At 43.7% G+C, this 12,531-nt stretch overlaps 4 protein-coding genes across 4 annotated transcripts; 2 read left to right on the forward strand and 2 right to left on the reverse strand.

The window, feature by feature from the left end:
- Positions 1-149: 149 nt before the first annotated feature.
- On the reverse strand, positions 150-1,007 carry H6S33_011528 (uncharacterized protein; the record flags this gene model as incomplete). Its single annotated transcript, XM_044842899.1, has 4 exons — positions 150-425; positions 485-712; positions 775-905; positions 974-1,007. 4 exons carry the CDS (start codon positions 1,005-1,007, stop codon positions 150-152), a joined length of 669 nt encoding a protein of 222 aa, XP_044696296.1.
- Positions 1,008-3,913: 2,906 nt separating this feature from the next.
- On the forward strand, positions 3,914-4,277 carry H6S33_011529 (uncharacterized protein; the record flags this gene model as incomplete). Its single annotated transcript, XM_044842900.1, has 2 exons — positions 3,914-4,116; positions 4,265-4,277. The coding sequence occupies 2 exons, from the start codon at positions 3,914-3,916 to the stop codon at positions 4,275-4,277; spliced, it is 216 nt and encodes a 71-aa protein (XP_044696297.1).
- Positions 4,278-5,737: 1,460 nt separating this feature from the next.
- On the reverse strand, positions 5,738-6,301 carry H6S33_011530 (uncharacterized protein; the record flags this gene model as incomplete). Its single annotated transcript, XM_044842901.1, has 4 exons — positions 5,738-5,839; positions 5,898-6,045; positions 6,108-6,189; positions 6,244-6,301. 4 exons carry the CDS (start codon positions 6,299-6,301, stop codon positions 5,738-5,740), a joined length of 390 nt encoding a protein of 129 aa, XP_044696298.1.
- A 3,334-nt stretch (positions 6,302-9,635) lies between these two features.
- H6S33_011531 (uncharacterized protein) lies at positions 9,636-12,416 on the forward strand (the record flags this gene model as incomplete). The annotated part of the gene is made up of 9 exons (XM_044842902.1): positions 9,636-10,090; positions 10,163-10,320; positions 10,378-10,623; positions 10,674-10,797; positions 10,861-11,188; positions 11,238-11,414; positions 11,465-11,647; positions 11,714-11,831; positions 11,887-12,416. The coding sequence occupies 9 exons, from the start codon at positions 9,636-9,638 to the stop codon at positions 12,414-12,416; spliced, it is 2,319 nt and encodes a 772-aa protein (XP_044696299.1).
- Positions 12,417-12,531: the final 115 nt, after the last annotated feature.

Consider the following 12,531-nt stretch of genomic DNA (forward strand, 5'->3'; position numbering starts at 1 on the left):
ATTAAAGCCCCCCAGGCCGTCAACCGTCAATCTTGGGCGGCTTTGGGGTGACGAACGATGACAAGGAATCCAGAAAAAGAGAATAGAAAGGTATATATGCCGAAGAAATTGAGCCCGAATGAAGAAAAGGATATAAAACAGACGATATATTAAACCTTCCCGACGACGGTCCTTTCCGAGTTCAACTTCATCGCGTTTCGGTCATGTGATTCCTTTTTACAGTCCTCCAATCCTGTGCATTTGTGGTCTTCCAACAGACGATGTCGTCCGCAGTAGTGTCCATCGCAGAATGTGCAATCGCCGACGATCCTCTGAGCTGCGTTGGTGCACTCCTTGAAGTTGCATAACCTCTTCTTAGGGGCACCCCCTCTCAGCCGCAGAACAAGGTGGAGGGTAGACTCCTTCTGAATATTGTAGTCCGAAAGCTAGGGGATAAGCGTGTTAGTTATGGGAGACGCTAGGAAATTCGGAGTATAAAACTTACAGTTCGCCCATCCTCAAGTTGCTTTCCAGCAAAGATCAGCCTCTGCTGGTCTGGCGGGATTCCTTCCTTGTCCTGAATCTTACTTTTGACGTTGTCGATAGTATCCGAGCTCTCAACCTCCAGGGTGATTGTCTTGCCCGTCAGAGTTTTTACGAAGATTTGCATTCCTCCCCGTAGACGTAGGACTAAGTGGAGAGTGGATTCTTTTTGGATGTTGTAGTCGGAAAGCTAAGAAGGGGAAATAATTAGCGCCGCTTCTAAAGGGCGTGAGATGCGTCTCGATGACTCACAGTTCGGCCATCCTCTAGCTGCTTGCCAGCGAAAATCAGACGCTGTTGGTCTGGTGGAATGCCCTCCTTGTCTTGAATCTTACTCTTAACGTTGTCGATGGTATCTGAGGATTCAACTTCGAGAGTGATGGCTGTGTGATTGTTAGCAGGCAACTCGATGTGGCAAAAGCGGAGCCAGTGACTGGAGATGTTTGTTTACTCTTTCCAGTGAGTGTCTTCACAAAGATCTGCATTGTGGTAGATATGTAGGTAGCTTCAGGTAAATACTCTGGGTTGGTTGTTGGGAAGAAAGATGATATTGTTGGTCTCTTTCTGTTGGTGGTGGTGATGGGAACTGGTCAAGAAGACAAAGCTCTGGAGTTATTCGGATATAAAGGCAAAGGCCTGAGATGAGGGCGAAGATAGAATGATGGAACAAGGGACGATGTGAAGGAACGAAGGCGGGGAGAAGAAGCGCAGAGGGAGAGTGTAGGATCATTATATATATACCAGCCAAGCCTGCCAGGGATGATGTGCTGGAAGGAACGAAACGGAGCAGCTATGCTGCACTGCTGAGCATGTGGTGGCGCCGCAAAGCCTGCACGAATAACGGAGCAGGTGGTGGACCAGTCTCATCCCAGATTGGGGGAGGGGGCGGTGGACCACTGGGGGTCGTCGGCATCGTAAGTAAGGTGGAGCAGTGGCCGCCATGGTCTGGTTTTCATGATGGTGAACCACACCGCTGGTTATGGTGTCGTAAGCAACAACAACTGGAGGTAGAAGGCAACGGATCTTTTGTCCCTTCCTTGGGAATGAAATGAAGCCCTCATGATTCATTCAAGGAGATTGATTACGACTGACTATGCTCACTCGACTGGGAATACTTGTATATACTAACAGTCCAAACACTCCTTCTTTGAAGAACATCCATATGTATGCATGTACCTAGATGCCTGGCCAGTCTAAGTCCATATGCAGTAAATCAAACGAGACTATATGTAACTACATGTAAGCCCCCACCCCTCGCGATAGCGGTGTCCACCAACGGTGATTTGACCTGGAGCTACCTCTTCCTAGCTCTGCTCCTGCTTGTAACTGTATGGCTTCCCGGCCATACGATACAGATACGATACCCACATCCTATCACTGACACCTACATATCACCGTGAGATTTCGGGCCAAACAGCCCCTGGTAATCGGTAAACTTCGCATCCCCTCGCGTCGGCAGCATGTAACCATCTCAAGAGCCATAGAATACTCATTGAGCCCATAAGTTCGAGATTTGCTTATTAGGGTTGATAAAACGGGCATGTCTGGGTGCGCTACCTAAGAGGCGCACCACCCAGGTAGCAGCAATCATAGGGTCCATCTATAGCTACATGCCTATCCACCCAGCCTAGCTCTTCTCTGGAGGGTTCCCGAAACTTCGATGTTCCAGGCTTTGGTTGGAACCACGACAGCACTGGTAGCGATGGAGAAGAAAAGAACCCTTGCTTTGCTCACTTGGAAGAACACAACTACTGCCTATTCCTCTATTACAATATGTACCTACATACTCTAGAGTGCCGGTTGCCAGGGTCGGTATTTATTCAGTCCTCCATGCACAGATATTCTGCGGGGGAATTCAAAAAATGAAAACAAAGAAAACGTGACCCTTGCTGATTTGGAATCTCCCGTGCAACGGTGGCCCACATATGTAGAGTAACAAGAGGTACATGTGGGAGCCTCCTCCCTTCGGACGTCATTTTATCTTTGCTATTAAAATTTCCCACTTCTCGACCTGCTCACCCCACTCTTTCCTTCTTCCCAGACAGATATTTGCTTCCATGACAAATTTACCTATTTGACCTGAGCGATGCAGGCAGGATTAGGAAAAAGGGACCAAAAGGAAAGAGAAAAAAGAAAACTACGATCATACGAGGCGGGAGTACCAGAGAAAAAGAAGAAGCAAAGTAGGTACAGAACCAGGGAGAAAGGAAGAAAGCAAGGGAAAGCGAATGCATGTGAGGGAAATAAGTCAACCTTCAAACACTACTAGTATGCCTCTCCAAGATCACTTTCAGATGGCAGAAGCTCTCTTCACCTGTTGTCTATTAGCTCATAGACAGCACCAGCAACAAAACTCGGTCTCGTCCGGCAAAGCAAAAGGCTGGCAAGCAGGCAACCATCAATTTACACCACAAGAAGAAAAGAAATACATGTATGTTCTAACGCCCCTCCCGGGTCCCCTCAGAAGGGAAGCTCGAACAGCAGTACAAGCAAATGTTCAAAATATTTTCCCTTTGAAATACGACTGGCTACCACGCATATATTTCCCACCACGTCGTTCATTCATCCACGGGTACCCGAGCCACGAACTCATACACATGACATTTAATCAGCGCGGAAGGATGCCTTTTGCCACGGCAACTTATAAGTAGGAGAGAAAGAGACAACAACGAAACAACAACGGGTATTTTTATTTTTATTTTTATTTCTCGATAAAATACTTTGCTCTTCTTGCCTGGTACTTGCCGTGGTCATCCTCGCAGGTTTTGCGTCGACTGTTTTCTTTGGTCTTCTTTTGAGCGGCAATCCTGGTACTGGTAGCAGGTCAGTTCTGTCTGAAACTGAGCTCGCGGGTTGAAACCACTGTGTGGGTGATGTCAGTTCAGATTTACTCAAAGCATGAAGAGAAAACCACCACAGTAAGAAGAGTGTGAACTGGCGCGCGACAGTTTAACTGCTAGCTAGCAAGAGGCGCGCCTTTGAAACAGTTGATCTATGGCGCACTTCAAGGGGCCGCTGTTGATTGCAGAATGATTGCCGCCAGTTAACGTGGGCAAGTATTTCGGCCCCGCGAGTAACTAAATCGGGTCTTGGGTCTCGCTCTGAGTACTTGCGCGAAACGCATGCCCTCCGAATATGCTAGTGCCGATCTTGTGTGTTGCTATGTACAATCTATTAACCTTTGTGCCTGAGCGAATAGAACAACAACCTAAGAAATAAATATATCCTCGTGACCGCCACGCGGCGGACAGCCAAAAGCAATAAACAAACGTCGAATTTGGAATCTATCAAAGGCCCGAATTTCGAATCAGTTGATCTTCACGACAACAAATCGCGCCGAATGGCTGTCTTCCAAGCATAGAGGGGTTTTTTTTTTTGCACTACCGCGAAAATGCAGAGCTTTAGTGGGGTGAGGGAGGAAATGGGGCCCCGACTGGTAACGATGATATTTTACACAAGAGTTCTCTCCGTCTGTTTCGAGTTACCGACGACAATCCCCTACATGAACATTGTTCGAAACACCCTTGCCGAAGGTGCGATTCACACCAGGCACTCTACCGACGATCTTCCCGTGACGGATGAACGGCTGTACCGGTATCACATTCTTTTCATCTTCGCTCTATCGATAAATTCGGCTATAGATACCTTTGCATACTTGCTGTTTTGCCAAGGGTAGTGGAAAATGCGTCGATCTCAAGATCGATTGCAGCTGTCAATCAATGCTTGTCTAACTTTTACCCAGATACGATTCATAACACAAACATTTCAGCCTTCAACGAAACAATTACATAGCCCCTATCCGTCTTATCAACACAATAGCGACTGGTTTCTTTCTGAATTTTGTTGAAAAGCATCTCCGGTCGGCGCGGGGAACCGCGAAAATAATTGATCGATGGGGAAAATGGTTAGAAAACGATGGGACATTTTTGGCAATCAGTGTGATTTAAATTTACCCGACCGGCGAGAGACATCATCTGGGTGGTTTGATAAGAGCGGGGTTATTGGGAGGGGGGATTACTCGAGTATGTGACGAGTGATTGGATGTGACTTGATACCGAGACGATTCATTACGGTCGACCTCCCAACATTATACACAATCAATTCATGAGCCTGGGTAATATAAACTATAGATGGTTACTTATTATCCGCTTATTCCCTACCCTATACTATAAAGTGGAGCATTGCCCTACAAATAGCTGTGGAACCTCCCCGTACGTGGATATATCATTTGAACATCAAGAATCGATTAGACCCGACTCCCATCTGAGATGGCAATAGATGATTAGCTAAGGGAACCATTGGATATGCTGGATACCAACTAGATCCAATATATAATATACGTCATCATCGATCACTCGGAACAGCAGACTTCTATCCTCACATTTTTAATATACGTTTTTTTTTTAATTCATTAATTGTATGCGGACCGTAGTCTATGACAATTTTTTTATATACGTAAACTAAGAGAAGAAAAAGAAAAACTGTCCTACGATTCCAATTATAACGAATACTTTTAAACTAGCTTTCAATATATGGCTATTTTAATGCGGCTGTAACAAAAGTGGGCAGAAGGAAGCTAGCCTCGTGGATTTTCTTATTATAATACCTAAACATCTTCTCCTCTTCGTCATCTGAAATAGACCTAAGTGGCTTTTTGACGTCCCTGGTTGCATCTTTGCTGCAAACCATAAAACCGATCTGACCAGATGGATAGGTCGGAACCATAGTGTAAGCATATTCGGCGATAGGAAAGACTTCGTGGTAGGCCTTCTTTAGATCTTTTATAAACTTCAAGTGAAGCCATTGGTTCTCAGCTATGCACCCGGAAATTAGTGATCTGTACCGAGGGAAGGATAAAACTTTGATTGAGCTCTGGTCATTCTCTTTCATTTTCTCTCTCCCGATCTCTTGTTTTGTAGTTGATGTGGGGATGAGTTTTCAGGAGTGGCGGTGGGAACTTGTTCTAGGGGCGGTTATTGCAAACAATAAAACAGAAAGAGTCGACAACCTTGTGTGGTGACAACTCCACCCTCCTGTTCATATATTAGTGCCTGTACGTCTCTATCTTATGTTTAACCAAACTAGGACTGAAAACGCGTCTTACTTTTAGCGCACCAAATAGAAGCTCGAAGTACGACTTGTGGAAAAGAGACTCTGCTGGCCCTTCCGGATCAGAGGAGTCGGTAATGATAACATCAAATGGATTTTTGTAATCTTATAGGAATTTGAACCCGTCACCGACGTGAATAGTTGTTTTGGGATTCTGGAAACCCTTAGACATGTGAGGGAGATATTGTTTTGAAAGACGGATCACGGCCTAATACGTGGGGTGTATGAGTACAGGTGAGTTGGTCACTCCCTATCAAGCTGCCTACCTCATCAATATCACAAAGAATAGCTTCTTCAACAGCATCATGCTTGACAACTTCGCGAAGGACACCACCGTCACCACCACCAATTATCAGGACCCTTTTAGGACTGGGGTGAGAATTCATAGCTAAATGCGTGATCATCTCCTGGTACCTACAGGTCATATAACCAAACAATTAGCTTTCTTAGGTTTAATCTAGAAACCTTAAACCCACGCAAACTCATCACGCTCAGTACACTGGATGACATTATCCAGAACAAGAACATTCCCATAGTCACTGCTCTCAAAACCAAAACCTGGGAGGAATTCAGTTAATAAACGTCCCTGTGTGGTTTTCTTTAAGAAGTAACGAACATCTTGGTACTTTGATTTCTCGTGATGCAATATCTTGTTGACCTTCAACGTCATAGCATGACCAGGCCACATGTTCGATATTTCACGGAACCATCCATCTACGAGTCATCTTCAGTCATGTATCGAAGATGAGGACGAGCATATATCTTGATTCCATATTCTCCAGGCATCAACATATTTTACGGACCCTGGATGGTCGGGTGAGTCTTTCTGGAGTAGAGCTTCCGGGGATTGACTTTGAACGGTTGCTACGTCATTCGTGCAAATCTTCTCAGCGAATCTGTCTTGTAATTAAGAAACAGTAGATATACTTCTAGGCAACATACGGTATAAAGTAAACGTGTAAATCGTCGTAGGGCCATGACTTTGTTTATTCCTTTTGAACACATATAATTATATAAGAAGTCGTATATGAATATGCTTCCTTTTCTGATCGGGGCGGAGATGAAGCTGGTAATATTGTCGAAGAACGAGTATACATGTAGTACGTATACGTATGTACGTATAGCTTGAGCCCACCATCGGGTAACTTTCTCTGAGCATTTAAATCCAGGTACATGTACGTATGTTTAAATAATCATAAGCTGGCGCCTAGCTGGGATATATTTTCCGTCACCGGGCCTATTAACCAACATATATGTGAGATTTGGCAAACAGTCACTGAGATTTTGTCTGGTTGGCCAATGCCTGCCGAAATTCGACAAAAGTCCAGTAATAGCTATATAGTATACAAGTGCAGTGCGGCCTCCGGGCGCGCCGCTATAGTCAGGAAATGGAATACCCATTCTGACTTGAATATCTATCTGTTTGTCCACATAGATTAGCTAAAGCCTCGGAGAGCAACAACTACACCGACCAATCTATTTACGTTGATCAATCGTTAAAACCTCTGGCATGAGTATGTAACTGTAGTTGTATTATATTAGTTCCTATTTCTCAATAAAGTGCTCACAATCAGGGTCGGGTGCCGCTGCGCAGCACACCGACCCCTCCTTGCTCGCACGAGTTCTTAATAAGATCTTGGAGTTCAAGGCTGATATATATGAGTTTATATAGCAGTTAATTCTAGCTGTGAGTACTGTTTGTCCTTCCATGTCAGCTCTCTTCCCGGCATTCCTCTATCTCGGGAGTAATTCTTTGTCTGTTTACGGTATGCAGTTCTAACCAATAGAAATGCTTCGTGATTACAATGAGGAAGCTTATACTATTTATAGATAGTGATGTATGACTGTTATGTAATATAATATATATGTGGCAGTATAGACGTAGACAGCTAGCTGATCAGCTGAGCTAGATCAAGCCAGCCAAATTTATAGCCATGATATTTTTTTTGACCAACAAAGAGTCAGGATTTCGGGATACAGTTTAAGAACCCAAAAACGAAAAAATTAAAACCCCGAATTAAACAACTGGAGTACTAGTCGGATTGATTGGTACTAGTAGATAGATCTAGCTATCTATTGAAATCTCTGGTTAGAAAACTACGCCATAATAAATTAATTTTGTTACTTTGGCTCGATCCCAGCTAGCTTACCAACCGACCTTTCTGTACATGTTGGATGGAAAGCTGAGATTGAAATTAATGGATCCAGAATATCCCCTTGTCTGCCAACCAATTAAATTGTCTCTAACTGGCCCCGGCCCGTTTCTGGCTCAGTATCTCTGCATGCGCAGACTACAGTGGAGTCTCGCGATAGTAGCATATGGTCGGAAACGAATCTTCGTGTGCTACTATCGACGAAAATATACTCGTATCGAGAACGAATTTGCCCATACCGAATCGGGGTATGCTATTATCGAGAATGCCACTATCGGGACTCCACTGTACCATTATTTTTGTCTAGTTTAATTTATTACCAAGAGCCATTATATAAAAAGTCAAAGAGGGCCTACATTTACTGCCATGATCTTCCAATTGCCCCCGCTCTACTATGATTCGATATTCTAGTCTACAGATCTGGCTATACCAGTAATTGCGAACAAAGTGTTTTTTATATGTAATTGGGGGTGACAACCTTTTACCGAGATGGATATAGAATATTGCAACCTTAAGGGGAATCCGGAATGAAAACTAGAAACAAAAAGCTCATAGTGACCCCCTCAATTTTTGGAGATCAAATACCATGTAAGCAAAAACGTTAACAGTACAATAGGTCATTCATCAATCGCCCCAGTTGGCTAATTGCAATGGGCTATCCGGCCGATTGGCCAATAATCAGCCCGAGTATCCGCGACGTCGACTACAGCTGGGACGGAACATATACATATGTACATGTACTTATGCATATGACGTAATCACTTAAACTCACCACTTCTATCTCCAATGACCTTAAAGCTCTGCTCAAATCTGGAGTAGCATTAGATCCCTCTCATACGTCTCTCTTTCTCCATTACTTGAAGAAAGAATAGGTGCTCCTCTATACGTATACTTCTCATTATCCATCGCTTCAAGCATATTACATCAATATTAAGCATGGTAGATTTATAAAGCATCACTTTATAATTTATATGATACAAACATCTATCAATTGCAAGAGTGATGGCACCAATTCAGAGCATGAAATTGGTGCGCGCGCGGCGCCAGCAGTGTCGATGATATTAAATAATCACGCTCGCCATCGACGAACCTAATCTTTGGTATGACGCCCTCTTCTTGGCCCCAATCATCCTGTATGTTATCTCGTAGGTTTTATAATTTTAAAGATCATTCAATTCAGCATATGCATGCAGAGACTTACTTCTAGACAAGCGGTTTTCGCCACGCTCTTCCCCCAAAGGGAATGTTCTACATTCCCAGCGCAGACATGTACATGTTCGTTCGCTATCGATCGTATATCCTGTGTCAAGTGAAGGAAGACATCGACTGCAGTACTGCCTATCCCTAGCTGTTTATAGTAATCGAGTATTTGTCGAAGTGGAAAATTCGAACAGAATATATTTGTTCACAGTCCACCGATTGTTAGAAGACACCCAAGTTATATAATGGCGTTAGAGGAGTCGAGTCGTGATTATTTCTGAAGGGAATTATATATAATTACGCATCATAGTACTTGTTTTACGTCGTCTCAGGAGCTCCCCCCATGCCAAGTAGAGTTGCTATATCCAAGTGAAGGCTCGGTCTGTGCGGCAAGAGCCTACATGTAGCTATATAGGTATATACTCACTGTATGATGAGTTTGGCTGCACATGTGGTTATGCTAACTACTACATGTAGTACAGGAGTTACCCGCCAACATGTATTTCTGTGCGTCATGAAATCTGACTCGGCCCACTTTTTGAAGGGCTTGGCGTGGGTCTCCTAGTGTTGTCCGCCCGCCGTCTCTTGCCAATCACCCTTCCTACACACGACACAACAACTCCTAGAACAATAGCCATTTCAAAGGAAACTATGGATACTGGCTTGAACGGCTCGATTTCGAGAGGTACTCTCTCAAGGTTCTTTAAGAGAGCTGGTTCAGAAAGCTCTGGGAGTGGTGATTTGCAACAGACGACATCAAGTCATAAAACTAGGAAACTAGGAACACTGTTTTCGAAAGATAGCCGGAAGTTATCACTATCCCAAACTATCGAACATGTTGCTTCCCTCTCATCCTCACCCATCACTCCCATCACCCCCACAACACCTACAACACCTGGAACACCTACTACCTTTACCACACCTACTACCTTTAACACACCTGCTACGCCTGCCACACCCCGCACCCCTATGGCAGGTACTCCCAAGGGAAGAAGAAGAGGAACAGTTCTTGAGGCTATTGCACCGGAGGAGGAGGAGCCGGAGCTTCGAAGCTACTTTGATGATGATACTGAGGACGAAGAGGAGCGGAATACCCTCCGTGCAAGGTACAATCATGTTCAGTCTGAAAAGGAAAAGAAAAAAAAAGGCGAGTAGAAATATAACTGACATTAGTCTAGAATGATGGCTAAAGTTACGAACGGTTTCAAATCCAAATCCAAGGTTCATGTCGGAGAAAAGAAGGAAACAGAAGAGGTAGGGGAAGTAACCAAGAGGCAGGAAACAGAGCTGCACAGGGAGCTGCATAAATACGAAAACATTAAAGTCCAAACAACAGGTAGCACAAATTCATTTAAGGTAAATCAAGGTGACCCTTCTGCTAACTTGTTGGTAGTTTTTGGGAGAGATACCTCTCAAGAGACAATTGATGATGATGAAATGGATTTTACTGCGACTTTTCATTATTTTGCAGAATTCAACCGCAACTATGTGCGCCCAGGACGTAATGAGGTTCTTCATATTCGTGATGGTGGTCGAGAATATATCACCGTGGAAAGAATAAATGGAGTGTGCAGTATCACTGCTGGTGTCTTTGAATGCATTGTCGCAGAACTGGCCCACCCCGTTCTCACCCCCCACGGTAGGTGATTAAACTACCCAGAATGCGAAATATTTACTAATTTTATCAAGATTACCCAAGTCTTTTTGACAATATGGTTTTCTGTGGGTCGATGCTTGTAGGAAATATTACGATGCTGAAGACTGTGTTTGATCAGCTCAAGACCAGTGTTGGAAATAGTGCTCAGGAGGTGAAGTAAGAATTGTATTATTTATTGGTTAGAACTCCTAGTCAGTTTTGCTAATATTCTATGCTTAGTCTCGTCCATTTTATTTTGCATTGGATCAAAGAAAAACCGGAAGACTTTAGTTGGTGTAATGAAATTTTGGAATTACGATTCCAAATATTTCGTTATGTTCTTGATACCTTCAAGAAAACTGTGCTATCCCGTAACTTGTATGGTGTTTCGGTTAGGCATCACAAGTTAGAAGAAGCCTATAAGATTTACGCAAAACATCAAAAGAAAGGTTGGGTCAGCTTCAGGGACATCAAGATGTCTTATGCCAGGCCAACTAAGTGCGACCTTGTGCCTGTTGGTCTTTCTACCATAAATATTGATGATTTGGCCAACTATATTTCCCTAGTCGTAAGTATATTCTCCCGGGGATCGACTTCTGTGTGCTAAAAAGTAATAGGATGTTATCCTCTTTCGTGATGGTTGTGAGATGGGCGCGTTAGATTCACACTGGAAGGAGAAGGCACAAATGGAAATTCCTCGGGAATACACGTCGAATGATTTCTTTTCTGAGAGCCAGGCCCCCTTTTGGTGGCCAGTTGAGAGAATAGAGAGAATTCTGGAGAGACAGAGAATGGTACTAGGTATCCTATTGATTGATTTTTAATTTTCTAACAGTAAATACAGGTCAAGCACTGGGTCGCATTGGAAATTATGCATTTAGATACGATTGCTTCTAGAACCCAGATGATTAAAGTTTTTATCTCCGTGGCGGGGAATTTACTGGAAATGTCAGATTTTCATGGTGTGTTTTGCATTGTGGAAGGTTTGCAGTGTCCAATGGTCCGCCATCTCGAGAGGAGTTGGGAGGTGAGTTCTTACAAGAGGAGCACCTTATACTATAACCTAGAACATTATTTACAAAAGGAAAAATAGGACATCGGTTATCTCCACCTGCGTTTGTTCAAACAGCTGAGAGAAATTGTCAACGATAAAAACGTTTATCACCAGTTCTTAGGAGTCGAAAGTGGAAACCCAGTGACCCCATACTATGGTTAGTTTACCTAGAATTATAAAAATCACATATATTAACAAGATGTCATCTTTAGCCCATTTTTTAGACGAGGTCACCGATATTCGCAATTCAAAAGACCATTCTGCACGTATCAAGTCAACTGGGACCAGTAAAATGCACCTGGATGCACCGTTAAGCAGGTTTGGAGTATGGGACACAGAAGATAGAAAAGCTCCCGTAACTACCTCGGAGGACGGCACGCCGCAAATACCCATATCTTTGGACTTTCAAAAGTACCGACGGCTTCTTTCCACAGTACAGAGCTATCAAAAACGCGCTCAGCCCGAATATAAATATTGTGGAGAGATCACAAGCGGCTGCTTTGTTCTGAAGCTCCATCTTGTTGGCATGAAGAACTTCGTTAATTTAGCGGAGATATCAGACATGACTTCTCCTGAACTTAAAGGGAGATTGGATGGGATGTCTCAGCTTATAGAGACCAGGATATTGGAAGCATGGTCACTGCAGCCGAAAAACGATATCCCGCCTGTCTACAGGGATGGGGATGCCACTCGATGTCTGGTATTACAGAATCTTCAGAGGACGTTGGGAAATTACGCCTAGTTCTATGAAAAGCTATGCGGCTGCGAAAACTTTCAGTGTATATGCTACTTTCATTCTGTTGTTATCAAATGCCGCTGTAATGCTCATATAACCTTGGTCGAGTCAGTTCCCGTTC

The sequence above is a fragment of the Morchella sextelata genome (assembly GCF_020137385.1).
Source record: "Morchella sextelata strain SCLS chromosome Unknown scls_6, whole genome shotgun sequence".
Lineage (NCBI taxonomy): Eukaryota > Fungi > Ascomycota > Pezizomycetes > Pezizales > Morchellaceae > Morchella > Morchella sextelata.